Source organism: Theileria parva, chromosome 2 (assembly GCF_000165365.1).
Source record: "Theileria parva strain Muguga chromosome 2, complete sequence, whole genome shotgun sequence".
In the NCBI taxonomy this organism is placed as follows: domain Eukaryota; phylum Apicomplexa; class Aconoidasida; order Piroplasmida; family Theileriidae; genus Theileria; species Theileria parva.
In genome coordinates this window covers 958,291-984,533 of record NC_007345.1, presented here as the reverse complement: position 1 = coordinate 984,533, position 26,243 = coordinate 958,291, and the positions used below count along the sequence as shown (strand labels likewise).

At 34.5% G+C, this 26,243-nt stretch overlaps 17 protein-coding genes across 17 annotated transcripts; 6 read left to right on the top strand and 11 right to left on the bottom strand.

The window, feature by feature from the left end:
• Window positions 1-123: 123 nt before the first annotated feature.
• Window positions 124-2,293, top strand: dbp4 (DEAD/DEAH box helicase family protein; the record flags this gene model as incomplete). Its single annotated transcript, XM_759971.2, has 3 exons — window positions 124-453; window positions 506-800; window positions 861-2,293. Exons 1-3 carry the CDS (start codon window positions 235-237, stop codon window positions 2,291-2,293), a joined length of 1,947 nt encoding a protein of 648 aa, XP_765064.1. The 5' UTR covers window positions 124-234.
• A 172-nt stretch (window positions 2,294-2,465) lies between these two features.
• Window positions 2,466-4,289, bottom strand: TpMuguga_02g00497 (uncharacterized protein; the record flags this gene model as incomplete). Its single annotated transcript, XM_759970.1, has 1 exon — window positions 2,466-4,289. One exon carries the CDS (start codon window positions 4,287-4,289, stop codon window positions 2,466-2,468), a length of 1,824 nt encoding a protein of 607 aa, XP_765063.1.
• Window positions 4,290-5,775: 1,486 nt separating this feature from the next.
• On the top strand, window positions 5,776-6,863 carry TpMuguga_02g00496 (uncharacterized protein; the record flags this gene model as incomplete). Its single annotated transcript, XM_759969.2, has 2 exons — window positions 5,776-6,529; window positions 6,616-6,863. Exons 1-2 carry the CDS (start codon window positions 6,124-6,126, stop codon window positions 6,861-6,863), a joined length of 654 nt encoding a protein of 217 aa, XP_765062.1. The 5' UTR covers window positions 5,776-6,123.
• A 109-nt stretch (window positions 6,864-6,972) lies between these two features.
• Window positions 6,973-7,818, bottom strand: TpMuguga_02g00495 (putative integral membrane protein). Its single transcript, XM_759968.2, has 4 exons — window positions 7,516-7,818; window positions 7,384-7,423; window positions 7,155-7,353; window positions 6,973-7,101 (listed from the first exon to the last, which is right to left on the bottom strand). The coding sequence occupies exons 1-4, from the start codon at window positions 7,648-7,650 to the stop codon at window positions 6,996-6,998; spliced, it is 480 nt and encodes a 159-aa protein (XP_765061.1). The 5' UTR covers window positions 7,651-7,818; the 3' UTR covers window positions 6,973-6,995.
• Window positions 7,819-8,303: 485 nt separating this feature from the next.
• Window positions 8,304-9,849, top strand: pkaR (Cyclic nucleotide-binding domain protein). The gene is made up of 9 exons (XM_061305399.1): window positions 8,304-8,480; window positions 8,547-8,636; window positions 8,671-8,739; window positions 8,806-8,864; window positions 8,895-8,982; window positions 9,063-9,130; window positions 9,182-9,504; window positions 9,575-9,639; window positions 9,670-9,849. Exons 1-9 carry the CDS (start codon window positions 8,448-8,450, stop codon window positions 9,823-9,825), a joined length of 951 nt encoding a protein of 316 aa, XP_061161366.1. The 5' UTR covers window positions 8,304-8,447; the 3' UTR covers window positions 9,826-9,849.
• tmem184A (Organic solute transporter Ostalpha family protein) lies at window positions 9,850-11,290 on the bottom strand. Its single transcript, XM_759966.2, has 2 exons — window positions 10,982-11,290; window positions 9,850-10,886 (listed from the first exon to the last, which is right to left on the bottom strand). The coding sequence occupies exons 1-2, from the start codon at window positions 11,151-11,153 to the stop codon at window positions 9,865-9,867; spliced, it is 1,194 nt and encodes a 397-aa protein (XP_765059.1). The 5' UTR covers window positions 11,154-11,290; the 3' UTR covers window positions 9,850-9,864.
• Window positions 11,291-11,374: 84 nt separating this feature from the next.
• TpMuguga_02g00492 (uncharacterized protein) lies at window positions 11,375-12,777 on the top strand. Its single transcript, XM_759965.2, has one exon. The coding sequence runs from the start codon at window positions 11,570-11,572 to the stop codon at window positions 12,752-12,754; it is 1,185 nt and encodes a 394-aa protein (XP_765058.1). The 5' UTR covers window positions 11,375-11,569; the 3' UTR covers window positions 12,755-12,777.
• A 36-nt stretch (window positions 12,778-12,813) lies between these two features.
• TpMuguga_02g00491 (uncharacterized protein) lies at window positions 12,814-13,749 on the bottom strand (the record flags this gene model as incomplete). Its single annotated transcript, XM_759964.1, has 1 exon — window positions 12,814-13,749. One exon carries the CDS (start codon window positions 13,747-13,749, stop codon window positions 12,814-12,816), a length of 936 nt encoding a protein of 311 aa, XP_765057.1.
• A 157-nt stretch (window positions 13,750-13,906) lies between these two features.
• Sec63 (uncharacterized protein) lies at window positions 13,907-16,216 on the bottom strand. Its single transcript, XM_759963.2, has 5 exons — window positions 15,821-16,216; window positions 15,533-15,732; window positions 15,382-15,458; window positions 15,224-15,339; window positions 13,907-15,157 (listed from the first exon to the last, which is right to left on the bottom strand). Exons 1-5 carry the CDS (start codon window positions 16,188-16,190, stop codon window positions 13,941-13,943), a joined length of 1,980 nt encoding a protein of 659 aa, XP_765056.1. The 5' UTR covers window positions 16,191-16,216; the 3' UTR covers window positions 13,907-13,940.
• Window positions 16,217-16,359: 143 nt separating this feature from the next.
• Window positions 16,360-17,820, bottom strand: TpMuguga_02g00489 (uncharacterized protein). The gene is made up of 2 exons (XM_759962.2): window positions 17,359-17,820; window positions 16,360-17,287 (listed from the first exon to the last, which is right to left on the bottom strand). The coding sequence occupies exons 1-2, from the start codon at window positions 17,584-17,586 to the stop codon at window positions 16,421-16,423; spliced, it is 1,095 nt and encodes a 364-aa protein (XP_765055.1). The 5' UTR covers window positions 17,587-17,820; the 3' UTR covers window positions 16,360-16,420.
• A 27-nt stretch (window positions 17,821-17,847) lies between these two features.
• On the bottom strand, window positions 17,848-19,078 carry ATP6V1D (V-type proton ATPase subunit D). Its single transcript, XM_759961.2, has 7 exons — window positions 18,938-19,078; window positions 18,776-18,893; window positions 18,514-18,709; window positions 18,354-18,457; window positions 18,222-18,287; window positions 18,108-18,187; window positions 17,848-18,005 (listed from the first exon to the last, which is right to left on the bottom strand). Exons 1-7 carry the CDS (start codon window positions 18,979-18,981, stop codon window positions 17,897-17,899), a joined length of 717 nt encoding a protein of 238 aa, XP_765054.1. The 5' UTR covers window positions 18,982-19,078; the 3' UTR covers window positions 17,848-17,896.
• A 127-nt stretch (window positions 19,079-19,205) lies between these two features.
• On the bottom strand, window positions 19,206-20,026 carry Rps6 (40S ribosomal protein S6). Its single transcript, XM_759960.2, has one exon. The coding sequence runs from the start codon at window positions 19,914-19,916 to the stop codon at window positions 19,260-19,262; it is 657 nt and encodes a 218-aa protein (XP_765053.1). The 5' UTR covers window positions 19,917-20,026; the 3' UTR covers window positions 19,206-19,259.
• Window positions 20,027-20,223: 197 nt separating this feature from the next.
• On the bottom strand, window positions 20,224-21,344 carry TpMuguga_02g00486 (CS domain protein). The gene is made up of 4 exons (XM_759959.2): window positions 21,137-21,344; window positions 20,737-21,036; window positions 20,597-20,658; window positions 20,224-20,548 (listed from the first exon to the last, which is right to left on the bottom strand). The coding sequence occupies exons 1-4, from the start codon at window positions 21,139-21,141 to the stop codon at window positions 20,265-20,267; spliced, it is 651 nt and encodes a 216-aa protein (XP_765052.1). The 5' UTR covers window positions 21,142-21,344; the 3' UTR covers window positions 20,224-20,264.
• Window positions 21,345-21,370: 26 nt separating this feature from the next.
• Window positions 21,371-23,246, top strand: TpMuguga_02g00485 (RAP domain protein). The gene is made up of 3 exons (XM_759958.2): window positions 21,371-22,610; window positions 22,710-22,930; window positions 22,963-23,246. The coding sequence occupies exons 1-3, from the start codon at window positions 21,693-21,695 to the stop codon at window positions 23,237-23,239; spliced, it is 1,416 nt and encodes a 471-aa protein (XP_765051.1). The 5' UTR covers window positions 21,371-21,692; the 3' UTR covers window positions 23,240-23,246.
• A 25-nt stretch (window positions 23,247-23,271) lies between these two features.
• TpMuguga_02g00484 (uncharacterized protein) lies at window positions 23,272-24,184 on the bottom strand (the record flags this gene model as incomplete). The annotated part of the gene is made up of 2 exons (XM_759957.2): window positions 23,272-23,562; window positions 23,597-24,184. The coding sequence occupies 2 exons, from the start codon at window positions 24,182-24,184 to the stop codon at window positions 23,296-23,298; spliced, it is 855 nt and encodes a 284-aa protein (XP_765050.1). The 3' UTR covers window positions 23,272-23,295.
• A 63-nt stretch (window positions 24,185-24,247) lies between these two features.
• Window positions 24,248-25,649, top strand: TpMuguga_02g00483 (Leo1-like family protein). Its single transcript, XM_759956.2, has 2 exons — window positions 24,248-25,434; window positions 25,505-25,649. Exons 1-2 carry the CDS (start codon window positions 24,406-24,408, stop codon window positions 25,589-25,591), a joined length of 1,116 nt encoding a protein of 371 aa, XP_765049.1. The 5' UTR covers window positions 24,248-24,405; the 3' UTR covers window positions 25,592-25,649.
• Window positions 25,650-25,651: 2 nt separating this feature from the next.
• TpMuguga_02g00482 (putative integral membrane protein) lies at window positions 25,652-26,076 on the bottom strand (the record flags this gene model as incomplete). The annotated part of the gene is made up of 2 exons (XM_759955.2): window positions 25,652-25,807; window positions 25,840-26,076. The coding sequence occupies 2 exons, from the start codon at window positions 26,074-26,076 to the stop codon at window positions 25,667-25,669; spliced, it is 378 nt and encodes a 125-aa protein (XP_765048.1). The 3' UTR covers window positions 25,652-25,666.
• Window positions 26,077-26,243: the final 167 nt, after the last annotated feature.

Below are 26,243 nucleotides of genomic sequence, written 5' to 3'. Positions count from 1 at the left end.
TTTTCAATTCATTTACCTTGAGAATATTTATTTAATTATTAGTTTAATCCTTTATATTAAAATTTTCTCCAAGAATTCCCCCAACCTAAACTCGACTTTATTATTATTTTTTCATATCGCATTTTTAAATATTATTTGTACTATATTTCAATTTTTAAACATACTTAAGATTGTTCATAAAATTTGACTTTATTAAACTCTTATAAATAGTTTATAATATGCCAATTTGTTATAATGGAATCTGAGAAAACTGATTCTGCAGAAGTTGAGCTGACTTCTGACAGATTTGATGATTTGGATATCGACGATAAGACTAAAAAAGTTTTAAAGAGCAAAGGATATGTATACTTGACAAAAGTACAGAGTAAAGTCCTTCCCTTAGCACTTTCAGGGAAGAATCTGGTTATCCAATCACCAACTGGATCAGGGAAAACACTTTGCTTCCTATTACCGGTATGTTATATCCATATTAACTCATATTAACCATAAATATACCATGTTATAGACAGTGAAGCATTTGTTTGACGAGGGATACAGCGGGAACCTACCAATAGATGCTAACCTTTTAGGATGTATTTGTTTAGCACCAACTAGAGAATTGGCAAGTCAAATAGCATTACAGATGAAGGACTTAGCAAACCCTCTAAAGCTTAACTCAGGATGCTGTATAGGAGGAGTTAGAGATAAATACGATAAGAAAAACGCCAACAGACTTCACATCTTGACTGGAACACCAGGAAGAATACTGGCGCTTTTAAGTAGCCAATCGTTACCGGAGACTCACAATATTAAAATTTTAAGTATTTTTGATCTAGTTATTTAATATTTAACTATAAAACCTAAAAATTAACAATGTATAGTAATGGATGAGGCGGATAGATTAATCGATGTTGGATTTCGAGATGACATCATAAGCATAGTTGATTTCTTGCCAACCGATATACAATTTCTGTTTTTTAGTGCCACCATAAAGTCATCGTTAAAGGAGCTCTGTGATTTATTGTTAAAGGACGTCAGCTATGAACTTGTGTGTTTAGGGTCAGATTCCGATGGAATTTCAGAGTCTAATTTAAGGCAGGAACTGGTGTTGATGAGTCCTAAACTGAAGTTTTCAGCTCTTTTTTACATCCTGTCCAAAAACCAAAACAAGAGAATTATAGTGTTTCTATCCACTTGTAAGCTGGTTAGGTTTGCCTACGAAGTTTTCAAACGACTTATTCCAGCTGTCCCAATGACTGAACTCCACGGAAAACAGAGCCAAAACAAGCGTCTAACACAGTTTACAAGGTTTGCAGCAAAACAGAACCATGGGTGTATATTCACAACTGACCTCGCTGCAAGGGGAATTGATTTCCCAGCCGTAGATATTGTGGTTCAGTTTGACCTACCAGATTCCACAACCACTTACACACACAGAGTTGGAAGAGCAGGACGTTTGTCAGTTGAAGGGTTTAGGAATTACGGGAGAACAGTAATTTTTATTTCTGATCATGAATCTGACTTTGTTAAGCTTCTTAAAACCCACATTCCCAATAAAAGTTCTAAGGGGACCACTGTAGTACACGATGTTACTAAATTAATGGTTCCGCTGATAGAGAGGAGAGAAGGTTATGTGACTAGGAAGATGCAGGCAATATTGGCAAAAGAAGCGTGGATCAAGGAAATGGCTCAGAGAGCACTGGTGGCGCATCTTCGGTATGTTACCACGAGAGCCTTACTACGGCCAAATAACAACCAAATCATTGAGGAAATTAACCAACTTTCAATTTCCATGGGCTTACCATATTCTCCAAACATACAACTTACCAATGGTGATTCTAACGGTGCCCAGGTACAGAGTGGAAAGAAGAGCAAATTGAGTAAATTAAAGAACAAAATCAAACAGAAAAAACTTAAAAATGCCATTGATACAGAGGAATTGGATCAGAAAACTGATTCTGATGAAAAAGCTGATGAAGTTTTGTATTTGAGTAAGTCGTGTGTTAATGACGATATTGACTTGCACGCCAATTTGGTAAAAGACCCTGAACGTGAAATCAAGCGTAAACTTACAAGTTCAAGGAACAAATTAAGGCTAAATAGAAGAGGCATAGCAAAGATTAGAGGTGTAGTCACACTTAAAGAAGCTGAACAAAACCACGTGTTCTTTTCTGACGATGAACGTGTTGATGAAGGTGGGGATAAGTCTGAGTATATTTCAAAGTTACAGACTGAAATTAGTCAAAATGATCAATTTGACAAGGTTAACTATAACCAAATAAGAAGAGAAACTAAAAAAGCAAAACAATCTTAATGTACTATATACTTGTATGTACCATGGTATACAAGTTTGTATATACCATTGGGTACAAATGTATATCCGTTAGTTAGTGTATATTGTAAAAATTATATAGTATATAGTATGCAGAATATAATTAAACTAATAAATAAATATCGATCGTGGAGTATATTATATCGATTTGCAGTTAAACGAAAGCAGGTTCTGGTCTGTTGATGCCAGGTCTTAAAACCCATTGGTGATAAGGAGTAAATCTGTGGCGCTCATAGAGATTGTCAAGAGCAAGTTTACACATCTTGGTAAGACCATTGGGGTCAATGTATTGCTTCCACGGGTTCTTGTGCATCCTGATAAGGTGCATTATGTGAGCCTGCTGAAGGTTTCTGGTTCTGGAGCATCTGGTAGTCTTGGAACAAAGTCTGCAAATGATGGTTATGTGGTTCGAGTCGTCGCATTTGTTAGTCTTTAAATACGTCCACGAAAGCCTTTCCCAGTTCTCCTTCTGAAGCTTCTTGTTGTCATTCATTACCTTGGTAATGTTAGAGTCGTTGAAGTTCGATTCGAAGTTGAAGTTAGAGGTGGGGTAGCTAGTTGAGTTGGGATAAGCACCGAAGAGATGAAGTTGGTTTCTGACCGCCTCCCTCTGCTCCTTTAACAATTGAATCCGCTCAACGGGAGTGCTATTTCTGATCTTCATAGTTATGGCCATTCTCATGGCCTCAAACTCACCGAAGCGTTTCACGTTAAAGTTCTTGCTCAGGCGCTTGCCGTTCTCCCACCACCTACAGCGCCAGCTGCAGTGGCCTCTGTTCACGTCACGCCATACGCAGTGAATTGGGTGGTTCTTATCCAAAGAATACTTTCCATTACTGTCCTTGTCAGGCAAGTACTGGACGTTGTTCGCAATCTCATTAGCTATCTCTATTATGGATTCGTCCAAACCCTCCATTACAACACCGTTGTTATATCCCATTCCCGTAGAATAACCAGCCATACCCTGGGCTGGTGACATGTCATAACCGTTCATGGCGCTGAAACCATTTACATCATAACCTGTCATAGTGTTATAACAGGCCATGGTGTTGTTGAACTGGGTCATGTCATATTGGTTGGCGAAGTTAGTCTGATAGGGAGCATAGTTGAAGTATTGCGGGGGATAAAACTGGGTTTCAGATAAATCCTGAACATTGGCCATTGAAGGGACTGGTAAATGATTAACTGGTGCTTGTGAAACAAATTGTGAAGGCATTGGTGAATGAGGTGGTGAAACACGTAATGGCTTCATTATTGGAGTGCTTTCGCAGGTGCTGGCATTTGCGAGGCTTTCAGAGTCATCATCACTTGTCTTCTTAAAGTCACAGTCAAGCGATTTCAAATTCTTGTCAGACAAATGGTCCAACTTCACCATTGACAAATTGCTGCACTCTGCACTCCACTCGTTCTTACACTCCTCTCCAAAGTTGTACTCTGAAGTTTCCTCAGGACTGTTATAGTGAAGACCACCAAATTCTTCAGTGTTGAGATTGGTCGTGTCAACCTCACTGGCGTTGAATTGGTTGTTAAACTCGCTGCCTGAGGAGAATGGAAGAAGAGAAAAGTCATTATATGAATAAGTTGAGGTCTTTGATGATTCGTTAGCTGCCAAAACAGATTCACCCATGCTTGAAACCGGCTTTGCCAAAGATGAGTCAGACATTTCATATCCACTAACACCGTAACAGTTGGAGTAATCTGTAACTTGCTGAGACATGTAGTCATAGCCATTGTTAGTGTTGTAGTATGGGTAGTTGTTATAGCAGTTGTAAGTGCTGTTCATGTCACCGTCAACACAATTGTTCTGAGTGTTGTAGTAAAATTGGGGTTGTGTGTAGTTCTGAAACTGAGCCATATTGGAGTATTCAAGCATCTGAGGTGCATTAACCATGTTCTTAGCTCCAAAGTCGGCAGTGTTGGGAAACGGTAATGTGTACACATTACCAGTTTCGTTTGTGTTTGCGTAATTCATTTCCATTTTAACGAGTAAATTTGATCAAATGTGTTCAAAATCGTTCAAATATCTTTTAAATGTTGTGAAAACAGATATACTATAGTAATAATCCGGTAGACAGAATAAACTATAGTAGTTTCTTCAAATACTGTTTGTATCAATTAGATGACAAATATGTCAACTAGTGGGAAGAATAGAGAAAATTAAAATAAATATATATATAAATGGTAAAAGGTGTACAGAAAGATTAAACCAAAAACTAGTTTGATCCAATCTTATCCTTGTTCTAGAACTTTGTCTAGAATTAGCTGTAGTACTTTGACCAAGCAATAAAGTAGTTTGGGGGAATATTAGTGTGTCTTTGCACTAATATTCAAGCTATAACGTCACTTTGGAATTCGTATAAAGTAAACACCATCAACAAACTTATCACCACTTGTAGTTAGTGGGGATAATTACCAAGCCCTTACAATTGTAGTCTTCTACTACAAACTGACACTATTTTACACTTTAATTTACACTTTATGATCACACAACAGTTGAGGTTAAAGAAACACCTCACACATTAACAAAATTTTTATTTTTAGGGGCTATTTACTGGGATTCTACTGTTACACCACTTTATTACAACTTTTATTTCGAATTATTTTTGTTATGTTATCTTACAATTTATTTTAAATTTAGTTGAAAATGTTGAAAACTGCTTAAAATTTCCGATTTTTTATAATTTACACGTGATTTTAAATCTTTACAATTGGGGTTAGAATTTACAGATTAAAATTAAAATATTAAATATTACAATTTATTATCAACAAAAAAAACTATGATTTACAAAAATATTGTCACTTATTACTGGAATTTTTATAATACACTAATATACACTGCTATACACATGTCTTTTATTACTATATTACATTAATTGGCTTTACTTTTCTTATATTTGAATTATATCACAGGTTATGATTTAAATATTATAAAAATAGTTAGATGGGGGTATAATAGAATTGATAAGGGTAAATCGTGGAAAATGGGCTTTTTCTCTGATTCTGTACGCCTATGTACCCGTAATTAAGAAAATCAACTTTTTAACAATTTAAGAGATTTCACACACTGAAAGTATATAAATCAATAAATATCTATTTGTATAAAAATTTTAAATTAAATTGATGGTCGAGACGTGTATCTTCAGGGTGTGAATTGAAACGAGACAATTTCTGACTGGGATATTGATAATTATGGACTTAACTATTCCCGATTTTACCTTCTATTACTAAACTTTCTCCATAATTACTATTATTTCCATAAATTGTTATATATAATCAGTTATGTACTTCTTCGGCCATACTATACCCACTACAGTGTTAGGATTCCGACATCACTTAATATTGTAAAAATACTTACACATCTGAACTAAAATATTCCAGAAGAATTTTTTAAATCAGAACCAAATTAAGGTCAAATTTGACGAGACTTATTGATACGATGTTGCTCGTTTAAGAGCGAATATTAAATTAATGCGCACTTATGCGCACCAATGTCAATATTGATAATCTAATGCATTAATTCCTTCCTTATCTTAAGATTTATACTAATTTGCACAATTTATTATTTTGCTAGTCTAGAATCCAGACTATTTCTCTTTTTTCCGATTTCTAACTCTTCTCTATATCAATCTACTGAGTATTAATACCTTTTTACACCTATTTAAACATTAGTTCTAGATTCCATTTTTAAAATTTATCATTTTTTAAAACGTAAGTATTATTTTTATGACATTTTTTACTATTTTTACCCTCACACATTTTGGTTCTACAATTACCTAATTTTCCCTCAATTTTAACCACAATTAGGAACTATAATGGGAAACAGATGTACAAAATCATCTACTAAAAATGTATCTGAAAATGAGGGACCACAAAAACCTGAAGAAGTTATGGAAGAGGACGAATCCCTTATGGAACAGAAGAGTTACGACTTTAATGGAGAAAACGACTTAGATGAGAATGATTTAGAACTTGAACAGGAAAATGAGCTTGAAGATGAGCCTGAAATGAAGCCTTTAGAATCTCGGCTGAGTAGTAAGAAATCAAATGTTGATCCTGACTCTGGCCTTGACCCTGGGTTACTTCCCTTCCAGAATAGTATCACTAGTCGAAGTGACCACAACACTTCAAATTTCAGTATGCAGAACTCTTCCGTTACTTTAAAGAGTCAAAGCACTGCAATGGATGGATCAAACTCAGACGAAGATCCTTTCAAAGAATGTATTTTTTACCCTATCCCACACATGCTCTACTCAGTTATTATTATACTTAATCATTTAAAATATTCAAATATAACATTGTTATAGATGAATTGAATAAGGACAATGGTTCCAATAATAGTTTGGACGGATATGCATCAACTCAAGCTTCAAATGAGTTTAGTGACCCTGCCATTGATATGAGGACTTTTACACCTTTTGACATGAAAAAGACTGATGAACTTGCTAGTTTTCTTGTTAGCAGGTGCGGTTTGGGTCTTCAAAAAGGTCACAATCCACAAACCTGTAAAATTTGTCAAACTGTAGATTTATCCGACGCTCCCCTTATTGCTTAATATACTCCAACTATACACTACTTATGTATATTGTGTTTATATAAATAAAATTTGAGACTATTTGAGATTAGATTAATTATCATCAGAAAATATACAAGCATGCTATGTATTAAAAGAAACTACATTAGTTTGTTATTCTTCCATTTTACAATTTTGCATTAAAGAGACGAATTCGTCCAAGTCTGACAACGAAAAATCATCATCCTCATCACTAATGGGACAGTCATCAGTAATAAACCTATTTCATTATATAATCAAAATTATTAAAATAATTAATTTGTGTATTCATACGTTGTATCTCCATCACTTGAAATGGTGGAGTTCTTGAGTTTTTCCTCCTTATTTTTCATTACATTTTTAAAATCAAATGAAAATGTATCCAGGTAATTTTGGGAGTTGTAAGCCTCTTCCGATGTACCATCGTTTAAAAATCCATGATGCTTTAAAAGCTCTTCAACTTCACGTACTGCATTCAAAGTTGGAACTCTTTCTAAAAAAATTTCATGAAAAATTTACTTACCTCCGACTTTTCCAGTGTGGTAGACTGAAGGACTATAGAACTAAAACACAATATCAACCAGAAACAACAATATATCATGTGTAAACATTATAAATTAGTTATATAAAACAAAGAAAATAAAGTAAAATATACCAGTGTACTAAAGAAACCGATAGTGCTTGCAAGTAAGGAGTAATAATATGAGAGGAGAAAATAATATGAAACCAAGGGTCTGTTAATAAACGTCCCTTGGCTCTTCATTAAGAGTTTATGGAAAGGGGAGTTCATTTTTATTATTTATAACTCGAAATAAAAATATTACTTTAAACTTTAAAATAATGGATATATTTTACAAAAAAGAAAAGTTAGTTTAAAAAACAGGATCTGAAATTTATTTAAACAAAATTTGGGGTGTTTGTGTCAATCGATTTGAGAAAAATAGAAAATGGATGGGGGCTAGAACAATTCTTCCTACTAACCCGAAATCAACTAGTTCTATTATAAATCGCAAAAATCACTTACACATCAAAATAATTTAGCATAAATTAATTTTTAAATTGGGGAGAAGCCTCGGAATCCAAAGAAGATCAATTGTGGATCACTCTGAAACTAATACATATCATTCAGATTCATGTAACGGAAAATTATTTTAAATTGAAAACACCTTGAAAAAACACCAAAAGCCAATTTATGTGGTCAAATACTAACTGTAAAATGCATATCAATAAATATGTTTATTGATATAGTTAATTCATGTAATTATTAATTATCAATTGATTTCGATTAATTTTTAAATATAAATAAAAATTTTAACACAAAAATTTTAAATCTCTGACTTTTTAGATTTTAAAAATTAATCTAAAAATTCAATAGATTCTCTCCTTGTGGGTATCATTACACCCACTCAGCCCATCTGTTAATTTTAGAATTATAATTCTTTACAAAATCATTTGTTAAAATGAGTTTCATCGAAAATTTTAAAATATTTTAACTGTAAATTTATTTTAAAAACACCCTGTATTTTTAATTTAACTCTTGATTTTTTGTTGATACACATTTTTCACATTTTGTACAATTAATTAACAATGGCTTCTTCTGACGAATACGAATTTGATGAGGTATTTTTTAATCTTTAGTTTACTCATTTTTTTGATTTTTTCACGTTTTTCTAATTTTTAACATAGGCCATGAAACTAGCCCGCGCCAATCCCAGGCTATCTGTTTCCGCTGAAGTATTTGGCGACAACCATAGCAAGTCAAAGGTTGTGATCCCCGTAAGATATAAAAGATATATTAATTTCTTTTCAGAACTACGAGAAAACTCCTCAAGAACAGGCCAAGATCATGGAAATGATCAAAAGTTGTTTCCTCTTCTCTGTATGTATTTATGTATTTTGTATACAATTTGAGATTTTAAAAATGTTTTTGAATATAAAATTTTAGGGTGTTACTTCATCTGGTTTGGATCTTTTGGTGAAAGCCTTTGACTTCAAAGCAGCAAAGTAATTATATAGAATTAAATTATTTTCTAGTGCCGGCGATGTCCTGATTAAGCAGGGCGATGACGGAGATAAGCTGTACCTGATCGAATCAGGAACCGTTGAAGTCACCAAGAAATCCGTTAGTTTCATATAGGACTAGTTAACCCCTCAACATTCCATTTATTTAACTAGTTTAATTCTGAATTATATATATTTTAGGCCTCTGGTGCTGAGGAATTTCTTTGCACTCTGACTGATGGCGACTACTTTGGCGAGTTGGCCCTGATGTAAGTCTGAACTACCTTACCACTTATACATTTCCACTAATCCGTTTTTAGGTACAATTCCCCAAGGGCTGCAACTGTCGTTGCTAAGACTGAAATGCACCTTTGGACTTTGGACAGGACCACCTTCAACCACGTCGTGAGAATGGCGGTGATTAAGAAGAGGGAGAAGTACGACTCAATTCTCGCAAAACTCGACCTCTTCAAGAAAGTCGGCCCCTATGACCGTTGCAGACTCGCTGACGCCTTAGTTGAGAGGACTTATGAGGACGAGACTGTTATCAAACAAGGCGAGCCTGGCTCAAGTCTCTTCATGGTCCTTGAAGGACAGGCTGAATCCTTTGTTGAGAACAAACTTGTCAAGTCTTACAATCCAGGTATTTTTTATCTAAATTCTTTGTTATACAATTTTTTAACACCTATTCAATGCTATATTCCACGGTTTAGGAGACTATTTTGGCGAGATTGGTTTCATCCTAAAGAAACCAAGAGCCTCAACAGTTAAGGCAAAGGTATGTTAAACGTTACTATAAGTAATTTAGGGGAAATGCTTGTTTGTTGAGTTGGAGAGGGAGAACTTCATTAACCTCCTCGGCCCCATGGAGGACGTTTTGAACAAAAACATCAAGAATTACAAGAAGGTCCTTGAGGAGCTCAAACTCGAAAACAAACAACTGAAATCGCTCGGACACCAATAACTGTATAATTTCATATGTACCATATACGTGTTGAAAAAATTAAATAAACTCAAGCTTAGAGATTTCATTACAACGTTCGTCATTGTCGATTTCGTCCTTGACCTTCTGGAAGTCCGCAAAGTTATCCACGGTGTTCAGCTCAACCTCCTTAGCCTCTTGGGAGTTTGTGTCTAGCACAATATCCGAGTCAATAACTGCGTGTGATACGAAAATCGAGTGTTCCTTGTACTTTTCACTAATGTTATAGTACGTATCGGTGAAAAAGTCTGACATGTCAAGCGCCTTTCCAGCACTTGAAAATATAGTGCCCATTCCCTCAGAAGTCTTCATCGTCCTGAGGTCGTCCAGGCAGAATTGAAGGTATTTGGTAAGGCCCTCAAATCTGTTCAAACTGTTAAAATCTTGCTGGTTTGGCGGCTGGTAGAACTCAGTTACCCGATATGCGTTATGCTGAACCAGCGCAAAAATAATAGTTTCCACCAAAACTACAAACGATTTTATCCTCACTGAGCGCTCAAATGACACTCTCAAGAAGAGATCCAAAATTAACCCTTGGTAAAATGAAAATGCAAAACAAAGCTTTAGGGAAAAGAACTTTGTGAGTGAATTCGCCTTTGCCAGAGCTGGATGACTGCTAATTGCAAAGTAAAAAAGAGCCAAGGAGTAAAGTGCAACATACAAACTAATACTTAAAATTAAAGATGAGAAAAATGAAAGGGTTCCAGACCACTTATTACCGCTGATGTGAACCCCTATCAGAAGTAGAGAAAATACTAGACGGGATATCACGTACTGAATTGTGCACATCTTACAGCGCTTTACAAATCCAACGTTCAGAGGAATATCCTCGTTTAGTGAGAAAAACTGTATAAGACTCAGCGGCCATAAATGCCTTATCACTGATGGGTGTTTAGAAATTGCTTCTCCGCAGGCTGTTTCTCCTCCACAGTACTCCAACATCAAAAATAAAAACGAATGAATTAAAAACCCTTCCCAAATGTTCCTCAGCATCGACAACAGGTCAAATAACTTTGGAATTAAAAGCAGTATGAACGTTAAAACTAAAAAATCGTTATCTTCAGTCAATAAATAAATTATGTATCTAATCTAAAGACAATTTAGAACTAATATAAATGTAATTTAGAATAAAACTAACCGCCGTATATGGGAAGAAAAACTAAAATCCTTACAATGTACCTCTGGAGCCTATGTGAAGTGTAATGTAGAAGATGCTGGAGCAGAGTAAAGGTTGAAATGAAAAAGCTTATCCCCAAGGATAAGAAACCGATAAGAAACATACAGAATGAACTATAAAAATCTTCCATCATTATGGTACAAATTAAAATTTAACTGGCATTGAGGAATGTTTTAAAATGTTTAATAAATACACTAAGAAAATACAAAATATAAATTTACATATATGTGAATCGTCTGCATTTGGCAAAATAACACTTACATATCGAATGTTGTTAATTGAAAATTCCATTTCCCCATAGGCCCCGAATCACTTCACCATTCCAACTATTATTCCAGTTTATTTTCAAACACATTTTATTTATAACTTTTTAAATGGATTATTATCTTCAGCATTTAGTAATTTTTTAATTTTTTCCTCAGAATCTTGTCCTTCTATTGTTATTAGCGTTATTTCCAATATTAATTTATTTTTTCTCCCAAATTTCAACATTTTTATTTAACATTTCCCTACACATTTGTAAATATTTTTATTTTAATCATTTTTAAAATGTTATTATTGTCTAAATTTCTAAGTAACTGGCGAAAACTCCCTGACTTATCATGTTTGAATTCAAATCGTCCACTGTTTTTATATTTGTACTCCAAATCTAACCTTCTTAACTCTGATTTCTCTGAAATATTCTCAACAGATGATAAAATCGTGGATTCTGTGAAAAATCAAGGCGTTGAATGCTACTCTGAGGATATCTCTCGTATCCCTTGCAAACTCATTGATAAGTTTGAAGTTACCACAGTCCCATCTATTTTGGCTATTCTAAATGGCTCTAAAGTAGGCCAGATCGTCAAAGGCTCAGGATTAGAGTCGTTTGTTGCACTTAGTCAGAGGTTAAAAAACGAAACAAACCCAACTGAAAGTGCACTAGTAACTAACTTAAGGGATCTCATATCACATGGTAACCCTAAAGATATCCGTGCCAACATTTCCTTTATAAAAAACAATTTTGTGAGGGAACTTGAGGTGGATCCTACCCTGTTTAGGCTATTTTCAGAAGGCTCAATACTATCACATAACAATAATGAATATTCTCTAGAGACCTTAAAAAAAGATTTATCCACTATCAACATCTTTCTTAAGCAAGTTGAGGACTCTAAATCATCCTACATCATTACAGGAAAATTAATCACACAGGCACCCACTGAAATACAGACATTAGCTGACAAATATAATTCACTATTAAGTGGTTCTGAGAGATTAAGTATTATTAAAGATGGGTTAAAAAAGGTTTACAGACTAAAAGTTAAGATTCTTGAACTGATTTCAGTAAAGCATTTCATTAAAAAGAACATGGAAGAATCAATCAAGTGTGCGCTTGACTCCTACAAAACGAACGTGGATCTACTCCAAAAGGATATGATCACACTGCATGAATTCCATTCGTGCGAAACAAAGGAAGTTTTGGAATCATTACTTTTTCTTCTGGATCCTTATGACATATGTTCTCTGGAAACGAGAGCTGAGCTTGAAAACGTGTTAGGCCCAAGACTTCTGAATGAAATCCCAGTTAGTCAGAGACCACTAGGTGGAGTTACAAAGAAACGCCGTGGCTTTGGAGGGAGGTATATTTGGCAAGGAATACACTACAGACCTAAACGATATAAGCCTAAAAACCTAAAACAGTACCTTAACGAGTGGCGCTGTGTACACGACTCAAACCCACCCTCATTTAACTGATTCTAATATTTTCATAACGTGAATGATACACAACTATATAGTTATGGGTATATGAATTTTTAGATAATAATTTTAGCAGTTCCATTGACCATTTTCATGTTACACGGTGACGACACCGTGCACTGGATCTTGTCATTTGTGATTGCGAGCGTTTTATTTTGTTTAGTGGTTGAACTTGAAACTTCACTGAAAGTAGTGGAAATCCTGTCCAGCTTCTCTCTCAAAACCTTAACCTCACTTGAGAGGGCAGCTATCTGGTTGTTCTTATCCTTGATAATTTGAGACATCATGTTCTCCTTCACTTTTATGTTTATATAGAGCTTCTTGTTCCTGTTTATCTCGTTTAGGTAGAGTCCTTGCCTCTCGACTTGCTTCCTCTTCAGCTCTGACTCTAAAGTGTTCAACATCTTCTCCCTCTCGTTAGTCTCCTTTATAATCAAGCTTAAGTTATCACATGTCAAGTCCAGCTGACCTAACAACTCCTTATTCTTTTTCTTTGAATCCCGTAACTCCATTGTAAGCCTTGAATTTTCAGTTGAGATTAACAGTATCTCAGAGTCTTTTCCCTTTATTATCTCACACAGTCGCTTAATTTGGCTCTCTAAAATCTCCTTCTCATCTTTAGTTTTCGTCCAAATCTCCTTAAACTTCTCTTCATATATCCTCAAATCATCTCTCTGGCTCTTTATCTTCTTTTCAGACTCGTGCAGCTTCTTCTCCAGCTGCGTTACCCTAAACTCCTTATCCAGGATCTGCTCCGATAACTGCAGTACTATTTCCCTAACTTTCGTTAAGGATTCAAATGTTTCATTGTATTTTATCTCTAGTATTTTATTGGCTTTTATCAGTTCATTCAGGCCAAGGGGGTCACTCTTAACCAAGTCCACACTGTTATCAGCCTCATTTTCCCTGAACTCCTCTGCGTTTTTTTGTATTTTTTCTATTATTTTATTCTTGATCGATAACTTCACATCCTTTTCGTCCACAGACTTCATAATAAAATATTAAATTTAATTATCAACGTGCATGGGCAATGACATCGCTGATTCAAACTTTTTACTACTAAATAAACAAAATGATTTTAGATAAATTTGATAAAGTAATTATAAATTGGATTAATTAAGCAAATATATACATAAATATACACATAATAAATTTTTGTTTGAAAATAACATTAAAATGCCAATTATTCTATATACTCAACTTCCTCTTCATCTGAAGATTCAGCTGTCAGTAACTCTCCAATCATCTTGGTAATTGGGTTAACATCTTCGTCGAGTTTCATATCCTCAGGGTGGATCTTAAAGGATTCGTATTTTTTCTGCAAGTTGAGTGGGTTAACGTAGAACTTCTTAAGCACTGAGAATTCAGCTCCAAAGTAAGAGTCGTTAACTGCAGTTACACAAATAGTGTTTTGGCCCACCTTCTCTGCTAAAATCTGCATTTTTTCCACAACCTCAGCCTCACGGCTTGTCGTCATTGAAAAGTTCAACAGCAGGTTATTCTCCCAATCCTTACCTTTTACTTCCTCGACTAAGTCGAAAAGATCTTGCGAAACCACTCCATTTACTCTAGATTCATTTGAATGGACGTGATTTGAGGTATCCTTATCCCTGTTAAGAGCAAGCGGGAAAGTTAACAGGACGTAATACTGCTCATACTTTACGTATGGAAATAATGGTGCGTGTACTGGCCCAATTAACTCTTTATCCTTCAAGTTATTTCTTCTTAGTCTAACTTCCACCGTCACTAAATCTCCCTCATAAATTTCATCCTCGTCCTCGACGTACACTTTAACTTCTAGCGAAACATTTGGGAAGTATTTGCAAAACTCCTCAACGTCTTGTTTCTGCTCCTCCGTTAAGTTGTTCAAGCCTTTCTTATATTTAAAATCCGTTTTCACATACTGTTCAATGCTCTTGGAGCTGGCTTTGCCTCTTCCCACGTGGTTAATCTCGTACTCCGTGAAGTGGGGAATTTGGTAAAAAGACTCCGATCTTGTCAACAGGCCTTGGAGGATTCCTCTCCTAAAGTCTATCACTGACCTGAATGTGAGCAGCCAGCTCTTTGAGAGCGCCACGTCGAGCATGCAGTGTGTGATTAACATGCTATATTTTAAGACTTCGTTTAGAGATTTTTTTAATTGTGATGATAGATCTTCTATCCTGTTAAGGTGACAAAGTAGAAGCAAGAAGTTCCTGAAGGTCTCCGAGGAAATGTTCTTCCTCTTATAATCACTCAAAATGTGAAAATATTTACGGAGCTCCGTCTCCTCGCTCGAATGGTACGGAATATTAGACAACTCTGACGAACATGAGTAAACTTCTGGCAGACTCTTATGTCTTGTGTTTTCGTTCAATGAATAATATATCAGCTGCAAAGTCTCCAACCGGATCCCGGAAGCTAAAATTCATTAAAACCCAAATTAAAACATTTATATATCTCATTCAAACATATAGTTTGTAATACCTGTGAGATTTTTTTGGGTGCGATAATACCACAGAAAGAGTGACGGAGCAACTATTAGCAAGAGCAGGAAGAATAAGGATAATATGACAATCTGGTTATTCTCGTCCACCAGAAACCTAAAAATTTTATTAATTTATTGAATATCAAGTGCAAATTACCTTGGAAGTCCTATTCCTATCTTCATCATACCGGGTCCGTCCGGATTCCCATACTTTGCATAGTTCATTCTCGATACCTATCAGAATATAACATACATATCATTTAAATATTATTTAAATTAGTTATCAATTAACAATGTTTGAATGTTACCTCGTTGGTTAGCGTCCTATATGCCTTAGTGATTAGAACGAAATGTGCAGACATTTCTGGGTCATTGGGGTTTCGATCAGGGTGATATTTGAGTGACAGATGGCGGTATGCCTTCTGTATGTCCTTCTTGGTAGCTTCGGTTGATAAACCGAGCAGTTCAAAAGGGTCAAACCTTTTAATATTATCATCTGGATTAATTCCTACAAACGTTTTACAAATTTGAATTGAATAATATTACTAAAATTATGGTTATTAGTGGAATATCCAAATGTATCAGAATATTCTTACCAGAAATCAAATAAACAACTATCCACCAAAATGTTGCTAGAAGTACGAATTGAAATAATCTAGAGAATGTAAAATGGTCTCTGAATTTGAGGGATTTTTTAGATTCTTCGGCTCTTCTCGTTCTGCAAAACGAGCACTCACATTTGACGCAAGCTTGCTTCTTGCTCTCTATATGTACATCAGACAGGCGCAACTTCGCCGGAAGTTTCGGTCGTTTCCCGAAAAACCACTTTTTAAATAGATATATTGTAATTGGTATTAAAAAGCAGAGAATGAAACCGCTGGTGAATATTCTGGACGCAAAATCGTCGTAGGAAAGGACGGAGTCCTTCTTACTCCCTCGCGTAAATGTATCCCTGAACTGCGACATTAGTTACCCATAATTATCTATCTAAAATATATTTATTCTATTCTTTCCCATTACACCATACACTACTTTCGCAGTTCTCCTTACAACTACTTTTACTTGAAATCTTACAGCCAAATTAGTTAAAATATATTTTAAATTATTTGTTTTATTATTTAAAATAATTATACAAGGTACATATACGAAATTATAAGATCAATTTTAAGGTGTTATTGTGTCGGAAATATTTTAATTTATCTCCTATTTTTCCGTCTGAACACTCTTTTTACTTTATCAATAAATCTAACTTTTTTCGGTTTCTCTTCTCTTGAAGTTTGCGTGTAATGGTTGAAGTTTTCGTCGAAATACTCGCAGCTCTCCAGGGATTCCCAGACGCATCGATGCCCGTAGAAGGCTGAGTCTGTTATCAGTGTGAATAACTGTCCTCTATTACACGTTGCTACCAGAAAATGGTTGTTGCGATACAATGCTACCAGTGAACCTTCTGGAATTTCTTCTCTTAACACTCTCATTCCATACTCTGTGATTTGAGTGGCGTATGTTTCCAGAAACTCCATGGCTAAGTTTGCTACATATTCATCTATTTCAGATTTATTCTCTCCCTTATCTTCTTTTTTCTCTTCTTTAGTATTTATCTTTTCTTCTACTGGTTCTGATTTATCTCCATCTACTTGTTCAGGTTTTACATTATTCACTTTTTTATTTAAGGATACTGATTTATCTCCCTCGTCTGCATTTGAGAGTTTCAAGTTTTTTAAATGTTCCTCTAATTTACTTTCATCCAACTTCGAACCATCGTCATGTTGGTTTTCATGATTATTCTCCACTTTGTCTTCATGTTCAGAATCGTCAGGTCCAAGCTCTTCAAAACTGGAAACTTCCTTCTCGCTTTGAAAAATGGCGAGCATTTCCAGGAGCTGGTCGTAATTTAAGTTAGTGAGTGGCCCGTAAATAATAGGGTCCGGAATCCATCCATGTTTAATTGGAATGTTAAAGGATAGAAATAACTGTTCTGGGTCTGGATCTATATATGCTCTGGTAGAATCAAACTTGCAGTTAAATAAAAGACCGCTCTTTAGGGTCTCTAATACTGATGTTACCTAAATTGAATATTAACCATTATAGGGCAAAAATATCTATTAGAATATGTAGTACATATGTATGTATTTACCCATTCTGGGCTGGCGTGAGGAAGCAATGATGAGATGAAAACACAAAGACTCTTGAATGTAATCGCACCAAGATCTTTAGACAGTTCCAACTTCCTCCTCAGCAACAACACATTCGCAAAACAGATTAGTGGGCACTCGCCATCGTTATTCTGTAGAAGATACGGTACTTTCTGGCCTCGAAAGTTAGTCCATTTAACTTTAAACAGGCACTCAGAGGAATTGTTCATAGGAATCACCGATTTTTGCGATTTACTCAAGTGTAGGCTACTTTAAAAATATTGTAAGAGAATCTTGAGATGTTAGAGAAATATTATACAAATATATAAAAAAATTATACAAAACAATCAAAATTGAGGTGAAAAAATAATCAGTACTTTAAAATAAAAACATTATAAAAATCAAAATCAGTTAATTTACCATACAAAGATCAACACAGGCACTATTACCATGAAAAAACGGTCATAATTTAATATGCACATAACCACAAGAATACGATCATAAGATTAGTTAAAATATTGATAAAACTTTTGAAATCTACTAGACTACAATATCATCATCTACTGGGTCGAAGAATGACTGGTACTGGCGAGGCTCAGATTCCTTCTCACTTTCTTCTCGTTCTTTATGCTTCTTTATCATTTTCAATCTAAAAATAGTATTCAGTCTTGTGTTATTTCCAGAATATGTTTTTATATAAAATATAAAAATGTAAATATAGTTAGATCTAGTAAATACATTCTATAAATACCTATAAAATTCTTCTCTCTCCATCTCGTCCAATTCTCTTCTAATGTACTCCAAGTTACGGTCAATGCTTGGTATTAATACCTGAATAAAACATTAAATGATAGTTTACACGTACATTATCCAGTGCGTTGATTCTCCTGTTTGTCATTCTGATCTCCTCATTCAGTATAATAAACGATATCTACACATTTTATCATCTTATGTATATTTTTAAACTGTGTTAATTAAAAACTAATTAAATTTTAACTTGAAGTGACGCCAATTCTACTAAAATATCCAAGGCAGCCAAGTGTGTGGTTTTAACTGACTGAATTGCACTTCCTCCAGAACTCAAACTCAGATTTGCAAATACTAAAACATATATTAATAAATGTATTATGTATATAGTGGTATAGTATAGTAGGTACAATCTACTGTAGGATCTGTTTGAAGTGAGAATACTGGGAGCAAAACTCCTGCAATATTCTCTCCTCTGAGCTTGAGGGTAACTGATGGGCGTCCCACCGACTCTATTACTAAACTTTTAAAGTCTTCAGCTGACCAAACTGCATTTGCAAGTGAATATGTAGCATCCTTCAAGCCTTCAACTAGTCTCTCTTTACCCTAAAAAAGAAAAATTAGTTTTATTGATATCAAATCTATATTATTAAAGTAAAGTGTAATAAATACTTGAACTGTTGCCCTTAGGAGTCTATGAAATTTTGAGGTAAGGGCATCGCTTTTCCTTTTTAACAGTGAATAACCCAAATGAGCGTTATGTCGTCTCTGCTTGAGATTTTGAAGGTTCCTACATATGAAATGAGTGATTATTATAAAAAATTTAAATCTAACACTAACATTCTCGAAGGAATGAGCAATACTGACAAATTTGACATTTTGCGATAATTTATTAATTCTCAATCTTAGTTTACAAATTTAAAACAAAAAATTATTATATAAATTGTGTATAATATGTTGTAATTACTATTAAAATTATATATTTAGTGAAATTTTAACCCTACAGGTTCTGGCCAATAAAATGAAATAAAGACCAATGATCCAAAATTTAAACTAGATTATCTAAATAGATTTTGTAATGAAAATTAAACTAGGTGTAGTATACGAAGAAGAGGATAAAATTAAATAAGGTAAATTGAACTAAAACGAGTCATTTTCACTTATTTTTAGAGCGATATTCATGCATCAGCTTTCTGTATTCTCTCAATACTTCCTTATTCCTCTTTGCCTTCTCCTTGGCTTGTTTCAGGAGTCTTCTTTTCCTTTGAAGCCTCTGTGCAGTTACTAGTCTTTGGATCTTTGGAGCCTTTGTCTTGTTTCTGCCTTCTATCTTACGTCTAACAACAAACTTCCTAACATCGTCTTTTGGACTCAAGTTAAACAATTTACGGATTTTGCTGGCACGTTTTGGACCGAGTCTCCTGGGGGCTTCCTGATCAGTAAGTCCTGGAACTTCCTGAGGTCCCTTCTTTACAAGTACAAGGTTTAGGATTGAGAGTTGTGAGCTAACTACGCACCCACGAACTGATTTTCTCTTCATTTCACCTTTCCTTCTGGGTCTGTAGCATTTCATTCCTTTTTTAAACAGAAGGCGGACCCTTGTTGGAGTAAGGACACCTTGCATCATTGGAAAACCTTGTTTGTCATTACCTCCCGAGATTTTGAACACGTAACCTTTGAATTCATCGCCGATACTATCACCTGGGACTTCGGTTCCCATACGCCTTTCGAAGAACGGGAGTAATCTCTTCTCGTCATCGATTTCCATTGTCTTCTGCATCCCCGTGAAGGGATTTGCTAAATTTAACTTCATATTTCAAAACACTAGAGGTTTGTTAATAAAATTATTACACTTTATAATATATTGTCAAATATTATTAATGTAATTTTTCACATGGGGGGCGAATCTTTACACAGATCAATTTTATATTTACTGACGATTGCTTATTCAATTACCCGATTTTCTTAATTATTTATCAATTCCCTTAATTAAAAGGCTTCCATTTTTATATTTATTTTTAAATCCATATATTTATTTACACAACCACTAACTTTCTCAACCATATTGCTAACCACTCATTTTACACAATAATCTAGTACTATATATATCAATGTATATGTATAGACAATAGAATTTAGTGAAGCAAATGCCTGCAAAAAATTAGCATGGGCATTTTTCAGAGCAGTTTTTTGTTGCGCAGCAAGAGTCCTCTGCTCCTTTTGGATGGCACTCTGATTTTCCACAGCAATCTTCTTTTGAGGGGCAATCAGATGCTCCCTCTGAGCATTGCTTCTCTGGAGTACACTCACATGGGTCGCACTGGCAGTTTGGATTCTTGCAGTGAGGTGATTTGGCATTAGTAGTTTCCTCGTTATCTGTATCCTCCAGGTCGTCCATTTCATCTTCCATATCACCCATGCCATTCATGTCAAAGTCTCCAAAATCTACACCAAATTTTAGTCATTTAAGTAAGATTAATGTGTTAATAATACCTCCGAAGTTTGGCATGTCGAATCCATCGTTCAAGTCATCACCTTCGGCATCAGAGTCAACCCTAAACCATTATATAGTACATACTAATCGTAAACAGGTGGTGAACCAATAAGAATAAAAATATTTATAGAAAAATTACCATTTGTCCCAGTTGCATTTGATGTAGTGTTTCTTTCCACAGGAGTTGAGGGTTGTCCATGACTCAGGCTCTGACTTTGGTACCTTGAATTCGAGAAACCTTTGGTCCTTTGTCTTGTAGTCACTTGACTTGACTGGCTTGAAAAATTTGAAGTCGAACTCATAAACGTTGCCGTCCTTCTTGGCATAGAACTTGAAAGCTTCATCTGTCAAGTCAACTTTCAAATCTGACGGTTTTGTTAACTCTACTGTCAAGTAGAGATCATCTTTTGTTTGAGCCCATAAAAGTGTTGGTGTTAGCCTAAAAAATGTTTTTATAGGGTGTTATTTGTTAAAATTGGAAATATCTTATTAAAAACACCGAGAATTAAAAATGTAAATAAAAGTGAATAAAAAGTTACGTCATTTTTTCTATCAATTTTAGCGAGTGTTGTAAAATTACAAAGAAAAATTTATATTTAAACTATTTTAACCAGAACTAAAAGATCTAAAAATCTAGGGCAAAATTTGAAATTTGATAAAGTTGTTAAAAATACTCGAATCGGCTTAAGTAAAATTAAGTGAATGTTATTTTTAATAATGGGGACACCAACTACCCTGAGTTAAACCTATGTTAAGATATTCCATAATTATCCAATACCCTATTTTTTAACTTTCATATCATCTACTAACCACTACATTTCCATCGCAAATTCATTCTGTTCCCTTGGCCTCCCGCAGTTTCATTCCACTTGATTCTTACCAACACAGTCACGTCTACTCACCCTTTATTCTAATTATTTCCCAACACATTAAAAAGAAATTTCTACACCTTGAAGACTGTTTTAATACCATTAATTTTTAAATGCAGTTTCACTAAAATTTTAACGACAACCTTGTAAATAGAATCATCAGTCCTAACACTTTAATGGTTTTCTCAGTTTATTAAGCAAATTTTAAAATGAATATGCTTGTAAAATGTCGATTTTTTATTTTTTGAATGGTAATAACCGTTCTCTTCATTTAACAAACTGTATAAAGCTTTCAAGGTTATTCAATAAGTCTTCCAATTGTAATATTACCAATATCAATTACCAATGCAGTTCTAGACTTAATTTTTCAAATTCTGTTGGTTCTACCCCTAATTCTAAAACAAATTCTACAGAAGCATCGCATTTAAATGCTAGTATACCCTTCAATATAACATCACAACCCAATCAAATATATAAACTACTTTTGGATAATCCATATAGATTTGATATTTTCACCACACTGAAGTATGTTGAGATTTTACAGGCCTCTAGCCTATCTGACCCTACCATTGTCAATATTCTATCTCAGCAACTACTGTGTAACCTCGACAATGTAAGAACTGCTAGAGCTATGAGCCGTTTTTTCCGTGCCTTGGAACCATCTTCACACCTAACTGACGATTTCTTCCACACACTTATCAGTTTCATTTACGATAATAAGATCTACCCAAACTTAAACCTTCCCAGGATCTGGACCAGTTATTTCAAGTTTCTCGGCTCCAACCGTATATACCACAAAGAACTATACCAGGATTTAGTATCTCTTTACAACCTATACTTAAACCTGTTTATATCTTCCAACACTGACATTACCACCGATGGCCTTGTTCTTAACAAGCGGCTACAGGAAAGTATCGCTACAGTGAATTGGTGTTTTTGTATTTGTGGATTCAAGGACCATACTCTTTATGAGACTGTAAAGAGGATAATTGAAGCCTACAAACTTGACACAAGCACACTGATTAGAATCTACTGGAGCTTTTCAATATTGAATTTACCCGTCACCAATTTGAGTGAAATTAACCAATTGTTAAACCAAACACTGGAAAACAATTCACTGTACAAACTTTCACACATTAATCAGGTAATTCATTAGATACACCAGTCAGCTTTGTTCGACAAATCAATCAGTTATCTGTTTTAGAATATATAATTTATTCTGTGATTATAATTTTATCTTTAGATTTATACGATATTGAAATCGCCCAGTCTTTGTGATGAGCTGAAAGAGTCAGAATTGCCATTGAGAGATGAGTTGATAGAAACTTGTAAGGGTTACTTAATCAATAGTAAGTATAGTAAAAACGGGAAGATAATATCCAAATCCCAAAAGTTAGTCTCAGACTTCCTTATACGTCAAAATATTCCACACCAGCTGGAAATACTAACAAGTGACTTATCAAGGTACTTAGTTTACAACTCAATTTATTATTTAGCGTTGACATTTACATTTGTTTAAATGGTGAGAAGATAATATTGGAGGTTGACGGACCAACTCACTTTATTAGGAACTTGAATGACCCTAGTGAAACTAGGAAAATTGGACCCTGCGACTTTAAGGAAAAGATGCTTAAGGAAAATGGGTTTGTGTTTATCTCGATACCGCCAATACACTCAAATACCCAAAATATAAAACAAATAGACGAATATTATAAAGAATTGCTCAAAAACTCTGGATCAGCACACCTAAATGAAATTTTGAAATCTAAGTAACTGTACATGGTACATGAAATATTCAATACATATGAAAAATAATAAAATTAGTGTGTTTAGGGTTCTTCATCTAGAATATTTGAAAGCGACTGAGTGATCTCGTTAATTTGATCCTTTTGAGCCTGAATCTGCTCTTTAATTTTGGCGATTTTTTCCAACGTTTTAGCTTTGTTCTCAATCAGCTCTTCGGCAGTTACCTGGGCCTGTTTTACACTAGGGAGCTTGAAAACTACATTACTCAACTTTTCGTAAACTTCGTTCAGGCTCTTTCTCCTCTGGTAGTACTTACACAGGGTTAAGTAATGCTTCTCAATCCTGGGAACCTAAAACAATAATTAAAACTAAAATTTAACTTACATTGTGATTGAGGGTATTGTACTTTAAATTCAAGTGCTTGGAGAATTTTATCACTGATTTCAGACGACTCGCAGTGAAGTTAAGGTAACAAACACTCTTTGAACGGACCCTTAGGGAGGATAGGAATATCTTAGCCCTCAAATCATTCAAGCTAGAACGGTCTTTAGATTCAAGTTTTTGGTATAAGTTGAGTAGTGAGTTTGAAAGATTGTCAATATCAGGCTTCTCGTCCCATTGACGCTGTAGAGCAAGACCGTTGATCAGGTCCTCATTATCAGTCCTGACAGGACTAATGGCCTCAGGGTTCTTTACAGTCTTTTCATCATCAGGTTTTGTAGGTCTAGCTCTCTTTGCTCTAAATTCATCTCCTGGTTTTAATTTTCCAGAAAGTGACTCTGGTGTGTTATGATCCCGAGTATATACTAGTCTGGTACCAGAGGCGCTACTTGGAGTGGAATCAGGATTTAAACCTTTAGAAGAGACACTAGCGGATTTTAAATTACCAGGTTTTTGTGAAGCTGGAGACTGTTTTGGTGGATTCTGAACCTGACTCTTCGTCGTTGACCTACTGGCGCGGTAGCCTTCCATCTACATCCAAGAATCCCAGTCACAACATCAATAACAAAATAAATTTAAACACAAACAATACATTATTGTTACTGTTTATATATGTATATTTATTCTAACCTTGATGTTGAACCCAATTAGATGATTTACACCAATTTATCTTTAATTTTATTTTTTATTTCAATTAATTTTTAGATCATTTTAATTTAATTAACTTTTAAAGTGTTCCATTTTGGTTTAAAATGGATGAAAACACTGAAAAGAATGAGTTTGACACAATGGATGTTGATAATACTGATAATTTAAACACAAATGATCCTGAACCTGGTAATTCTAATGAACCGCCCACTGCCATTGACGATTCAAATAAAACTGATAATCTTGATACTATTTTTAATGTTGAAAATGATTTAAATTTCACTCCTGACGATTTTAATAACACAAATGAGTATTTTAATAACACAAATGAAGATTTTAATGACACTGTTGACCATTTAAATAACACTGTTGACCATTTAAATAGTACAGATGATAATTTTAATATCGATAATGTTGATAATTATCCAAATTTTAATGTTACACAGACGGTTACTGATACAGTACCTAATGAAGATAATATGGTTGGATTATTCGAAGATAGTGATGACAATGGTGACGACTTTGCCAGGACAGACGTTGCGACTCAGTCTCCAACAAGGCTTGAAGTTGATCCTTCAGGACAGGACCAGTCTCCACTTTATGAAAACGAATTCATAACCGCTACGCTTCCCTTACTTCCAAGGCCTGATCGTCCTGAAAACTTAGTTATATGTAAGTTTCCGCCTACTTTGATGGTTTCCGACGTGAATGAAATTCGAAGTTTTCTCAAATCAAACCCTCACATCTTAGATCATCCTCCTAACCCAAATAATCTTTCAGTACTACTGTATGATATGAAAAATAAGAGTAATGACTCTTCTGATGACAAAGATTCAGAAAATAATCCACCGGTTTCAAGCAATGGTAACATAGTACTTTGGGATGATGGTACTGTGACATTATTTATCGGAACAGTACCGCTTGACGTTGAGTTTCAGTCTGAGCTTTCATTTCTGTTTGAGGACTCCAATTTTGATTTAAAACCAGTCCACGCTGAAGTTGACACTAGACTCCAAACCCGTTTCTCAAACCTACTCAAAAACAAGATGATTAAGCAGAGACACACTAAACGTCAGAAAATGGAAGTTACTTTTCTATCTGATGCCATACAATCGCAATACAAACTCCAAGAGGTAATTTTACTCTTTTAGTTAATTCTTAAATATTTACTCCCCAAATTTACGTTTCTGAAATAATGTTTAGAATCTGATCAAGGAGAATGAACGTCAGAGGAAAATGCATAACAAGCCACGTAGGGGATTAACAAAATCCTTTTTGGAGTCTTCATAATAACATGATCGTTCTTATTGAGATGATTACTAATGATAAGTAATTGTGATAAATTAAATATTATGTGTTAAAATATTAGAATGTCATTTGTCCCTTTGGTTCTGGGTAATTAATATCAGGGTCTGAAATCAGTGAAGTAGGCTGTTTCGGCAAATTTAAAATTTCTCTTTGGTACTGCAGTATGCCTCTATCAGTCATTCTGACCAGCATCGCCTTCTATGAAATATTAACTAATAATTTATTCTTACATTTTCGAATGGTATATATGTTTTCATTAATTTCCTCTCCGATCTTAATTTATTTATTCTTTTTTCCCTCACTTTATCAGACATTTTCAAAATAGCGTATGCGAATCCCATAATTGTACAACCCATCAATACTGTTACAAAATAAGTTTGACCGACTGTTCTATTTGGAAAAAACGCATATTCAACTTTTCTCGTTTCCTTTACTTCTCTTCTTCTCCATTTCTGATAGTCATCCATTATAAATATTGAAATTTTAATAAAATTCTTCTACTCATATCTTATGCCACATAATAAACAACAGTATACTAAAATTATGATATTAAGATTTATTTTTAAAAATACATACAATAAACTCTTATGTATACTGTTAATAAATATAAAATCCACTTTTAAATCCCATTTTC

Bases quoted from the DNA above. Each gene is read 5' to 3' on its own strand.
- TpMuguga_02g00495 (XM_759968.2), bottom strand. From the start codon at position 7,650: ATGAACTCCCCTTTCCATAAACTCTTAATGAAGAGCCAAGGGACGTTT. The intron at 7,424-7,515 runs GTATATTTTACT...ATTGTGTTTTAG, and splicing joins TCGGTTTCTTTAGTACACTG to TTCTATAGTCCTTCAGTCTA. The intron at 7,354-7,383 runs GTAAGTAAATTT...AAATTTTTTTAG, and splicing joins CCACACTGGAAAAGTCGGAG to AAAGAGTTCCAACTTTGAAT.
- pkaR (XM_061305399.1), top strand. From the start codon at position 8,448: ATGGCTTCTTCTGACGAATACGAATTTGATGAG. The intron at 9,131-9,181 runs GTAAGTCTGAAC...ATCCGTTTTTAG, and splicing joins TTTGGCGAGTTGGCCCTGAT to GTACAATTCCCCAAGGGCTG. The intron at 9,505-9,574 runs GTATTTTTTATC...TCCACGGTTTAG, and splicing joins TGTCAAGTCTTACAATCCAG to GAGACTATTTTGGCGAGATT.
- tmem184A (XM_759966.2), bottom strand. From the start codon at position 11,153: ATGATGGAAGATTTTTATAGTTCATTCTGTATGTTTCTTATCGGTTTC. The intron at 10,887-10,981 runs GTTAGTTTTATT...ACGATTTTTTAG, and splicing joins TTTTCTTCCCATATACGGCG to TTTTAACGTTCATACTGCTT.
- TpMuguga_02g00492 (XM_759965.2), top strand. From the start codon at position 11,570: ATGTTATTATTGTCTAAATTTCTAAGTAACTGGCGAAAACTCCCTGAC.
- Sec63 (XM_759963.2), bottom strand. From the start codon at position 16,190: ATGTCGCAGTTCAGGGATACATTTACGCGAGGGAGTAAGAAGGACTCC. The intron at 15,733-15,820 runs GTAAGAATATTC...AAACGTTTGTAG, and splicing joins AGTTGTTTATTTGATTTCTG to GAATTAATCCAGATGATAAT. The intron at 15,459-15,532 runs GTAACATTCAAA...ATATTCTGATAG, and splicing joins ATAGGACGCTAACCAACGAG to GTATCGAGAATGAACTATGC.
- TpMuguga_02g00489 (XM_759962.2), bottom strand. From the start codon at position 17,586: ATGAACAATTCCTCTGAGTGCCTGTTTAAAGTTAAATGGACTAACTTT. The intron at 17,288-17,358 runs GTAAATACATAC...TATTCAATTTAG, and splicing joins CTCACGCCAGCCCAGAATGG to GTAACATCAGTATTAGAGAC.
- ATP6V1D (XM_759961.2), bottom strand. From the start codon at position 18,981: ATGTCAAATTTGTCAGTATTGCTCATTCCTTCGAGAATGTTAGT. The intron at 18,458-18,513 runs GTACCTACTATA...TATATGTTTTAG, and splicing joins AACAGATCCTACAGTAGATT to TATTTGCAAATCTGAGTTTG. The intron at 18,288-18,353 runs GTTAAAATTTAA...TAAAATGTGTAG, and splicing joins TAGAATTGGCGTCACTTCAA to ATATCGTTTATTATACTGAA.
- Rps6 (XM_759960.2), bottom strand. From the start codon at position 19,916: ATGAAGTTAAATTTAGCAAATCCCTTCACGGGGATGCAGAAGACAATG.
- TpMuguga_02g00486 (XM_759959.2), bottom strand. The intron at 20,659-20,736 runs GTAATTTTTCTA...ATAATGGTTTAG, and splicing joins AAATGCAACTGGGACAAATG to GGTTGACTCTGATGCCGAAG. The intron at 20,549-20,596 runs GTATTATTAACA...AATTTGGTGTAG, and splicing joins CGACATGCCAAACTTCGGAG to ATTTTGGAGACTTTGACATG.
- TpMuguga_02g00485 (XM_759958.2), top strand. From the start codon at position 21,693: ATGTCGATTTTTTATTTTTTGAATGGTAATAACCGTTCTCTTCATTTA. The intron at 22,611-22,709 runs GTAATTCATTAG...TTTTATCTTTAG, and splicing joins AACTTTCACACATTAATCAG to ATTTATACGATATTGAAATC. The intron at 22,931-22,962 runs GTACTTAGTTTA...TTTATTATTTAG, and splicing joins CTAACAAGTGACTTATCAAG to CGTTGACATTTACATTTGTT.
- TpMuguga_02g00483 (XM_759956.2), top strand. From the start codon at position 24,406: ATGGATGAAAACACTGAAAAGAATGAGTTTGACACAATGGATGTTGAT. The intron at 25,435-25,504 runs GTAATTTTACTC...AATAATGTTTAG, and splicing joins CGCAATACAAACTCCAAGAG to AATCTGATCAAGGAGAATGA.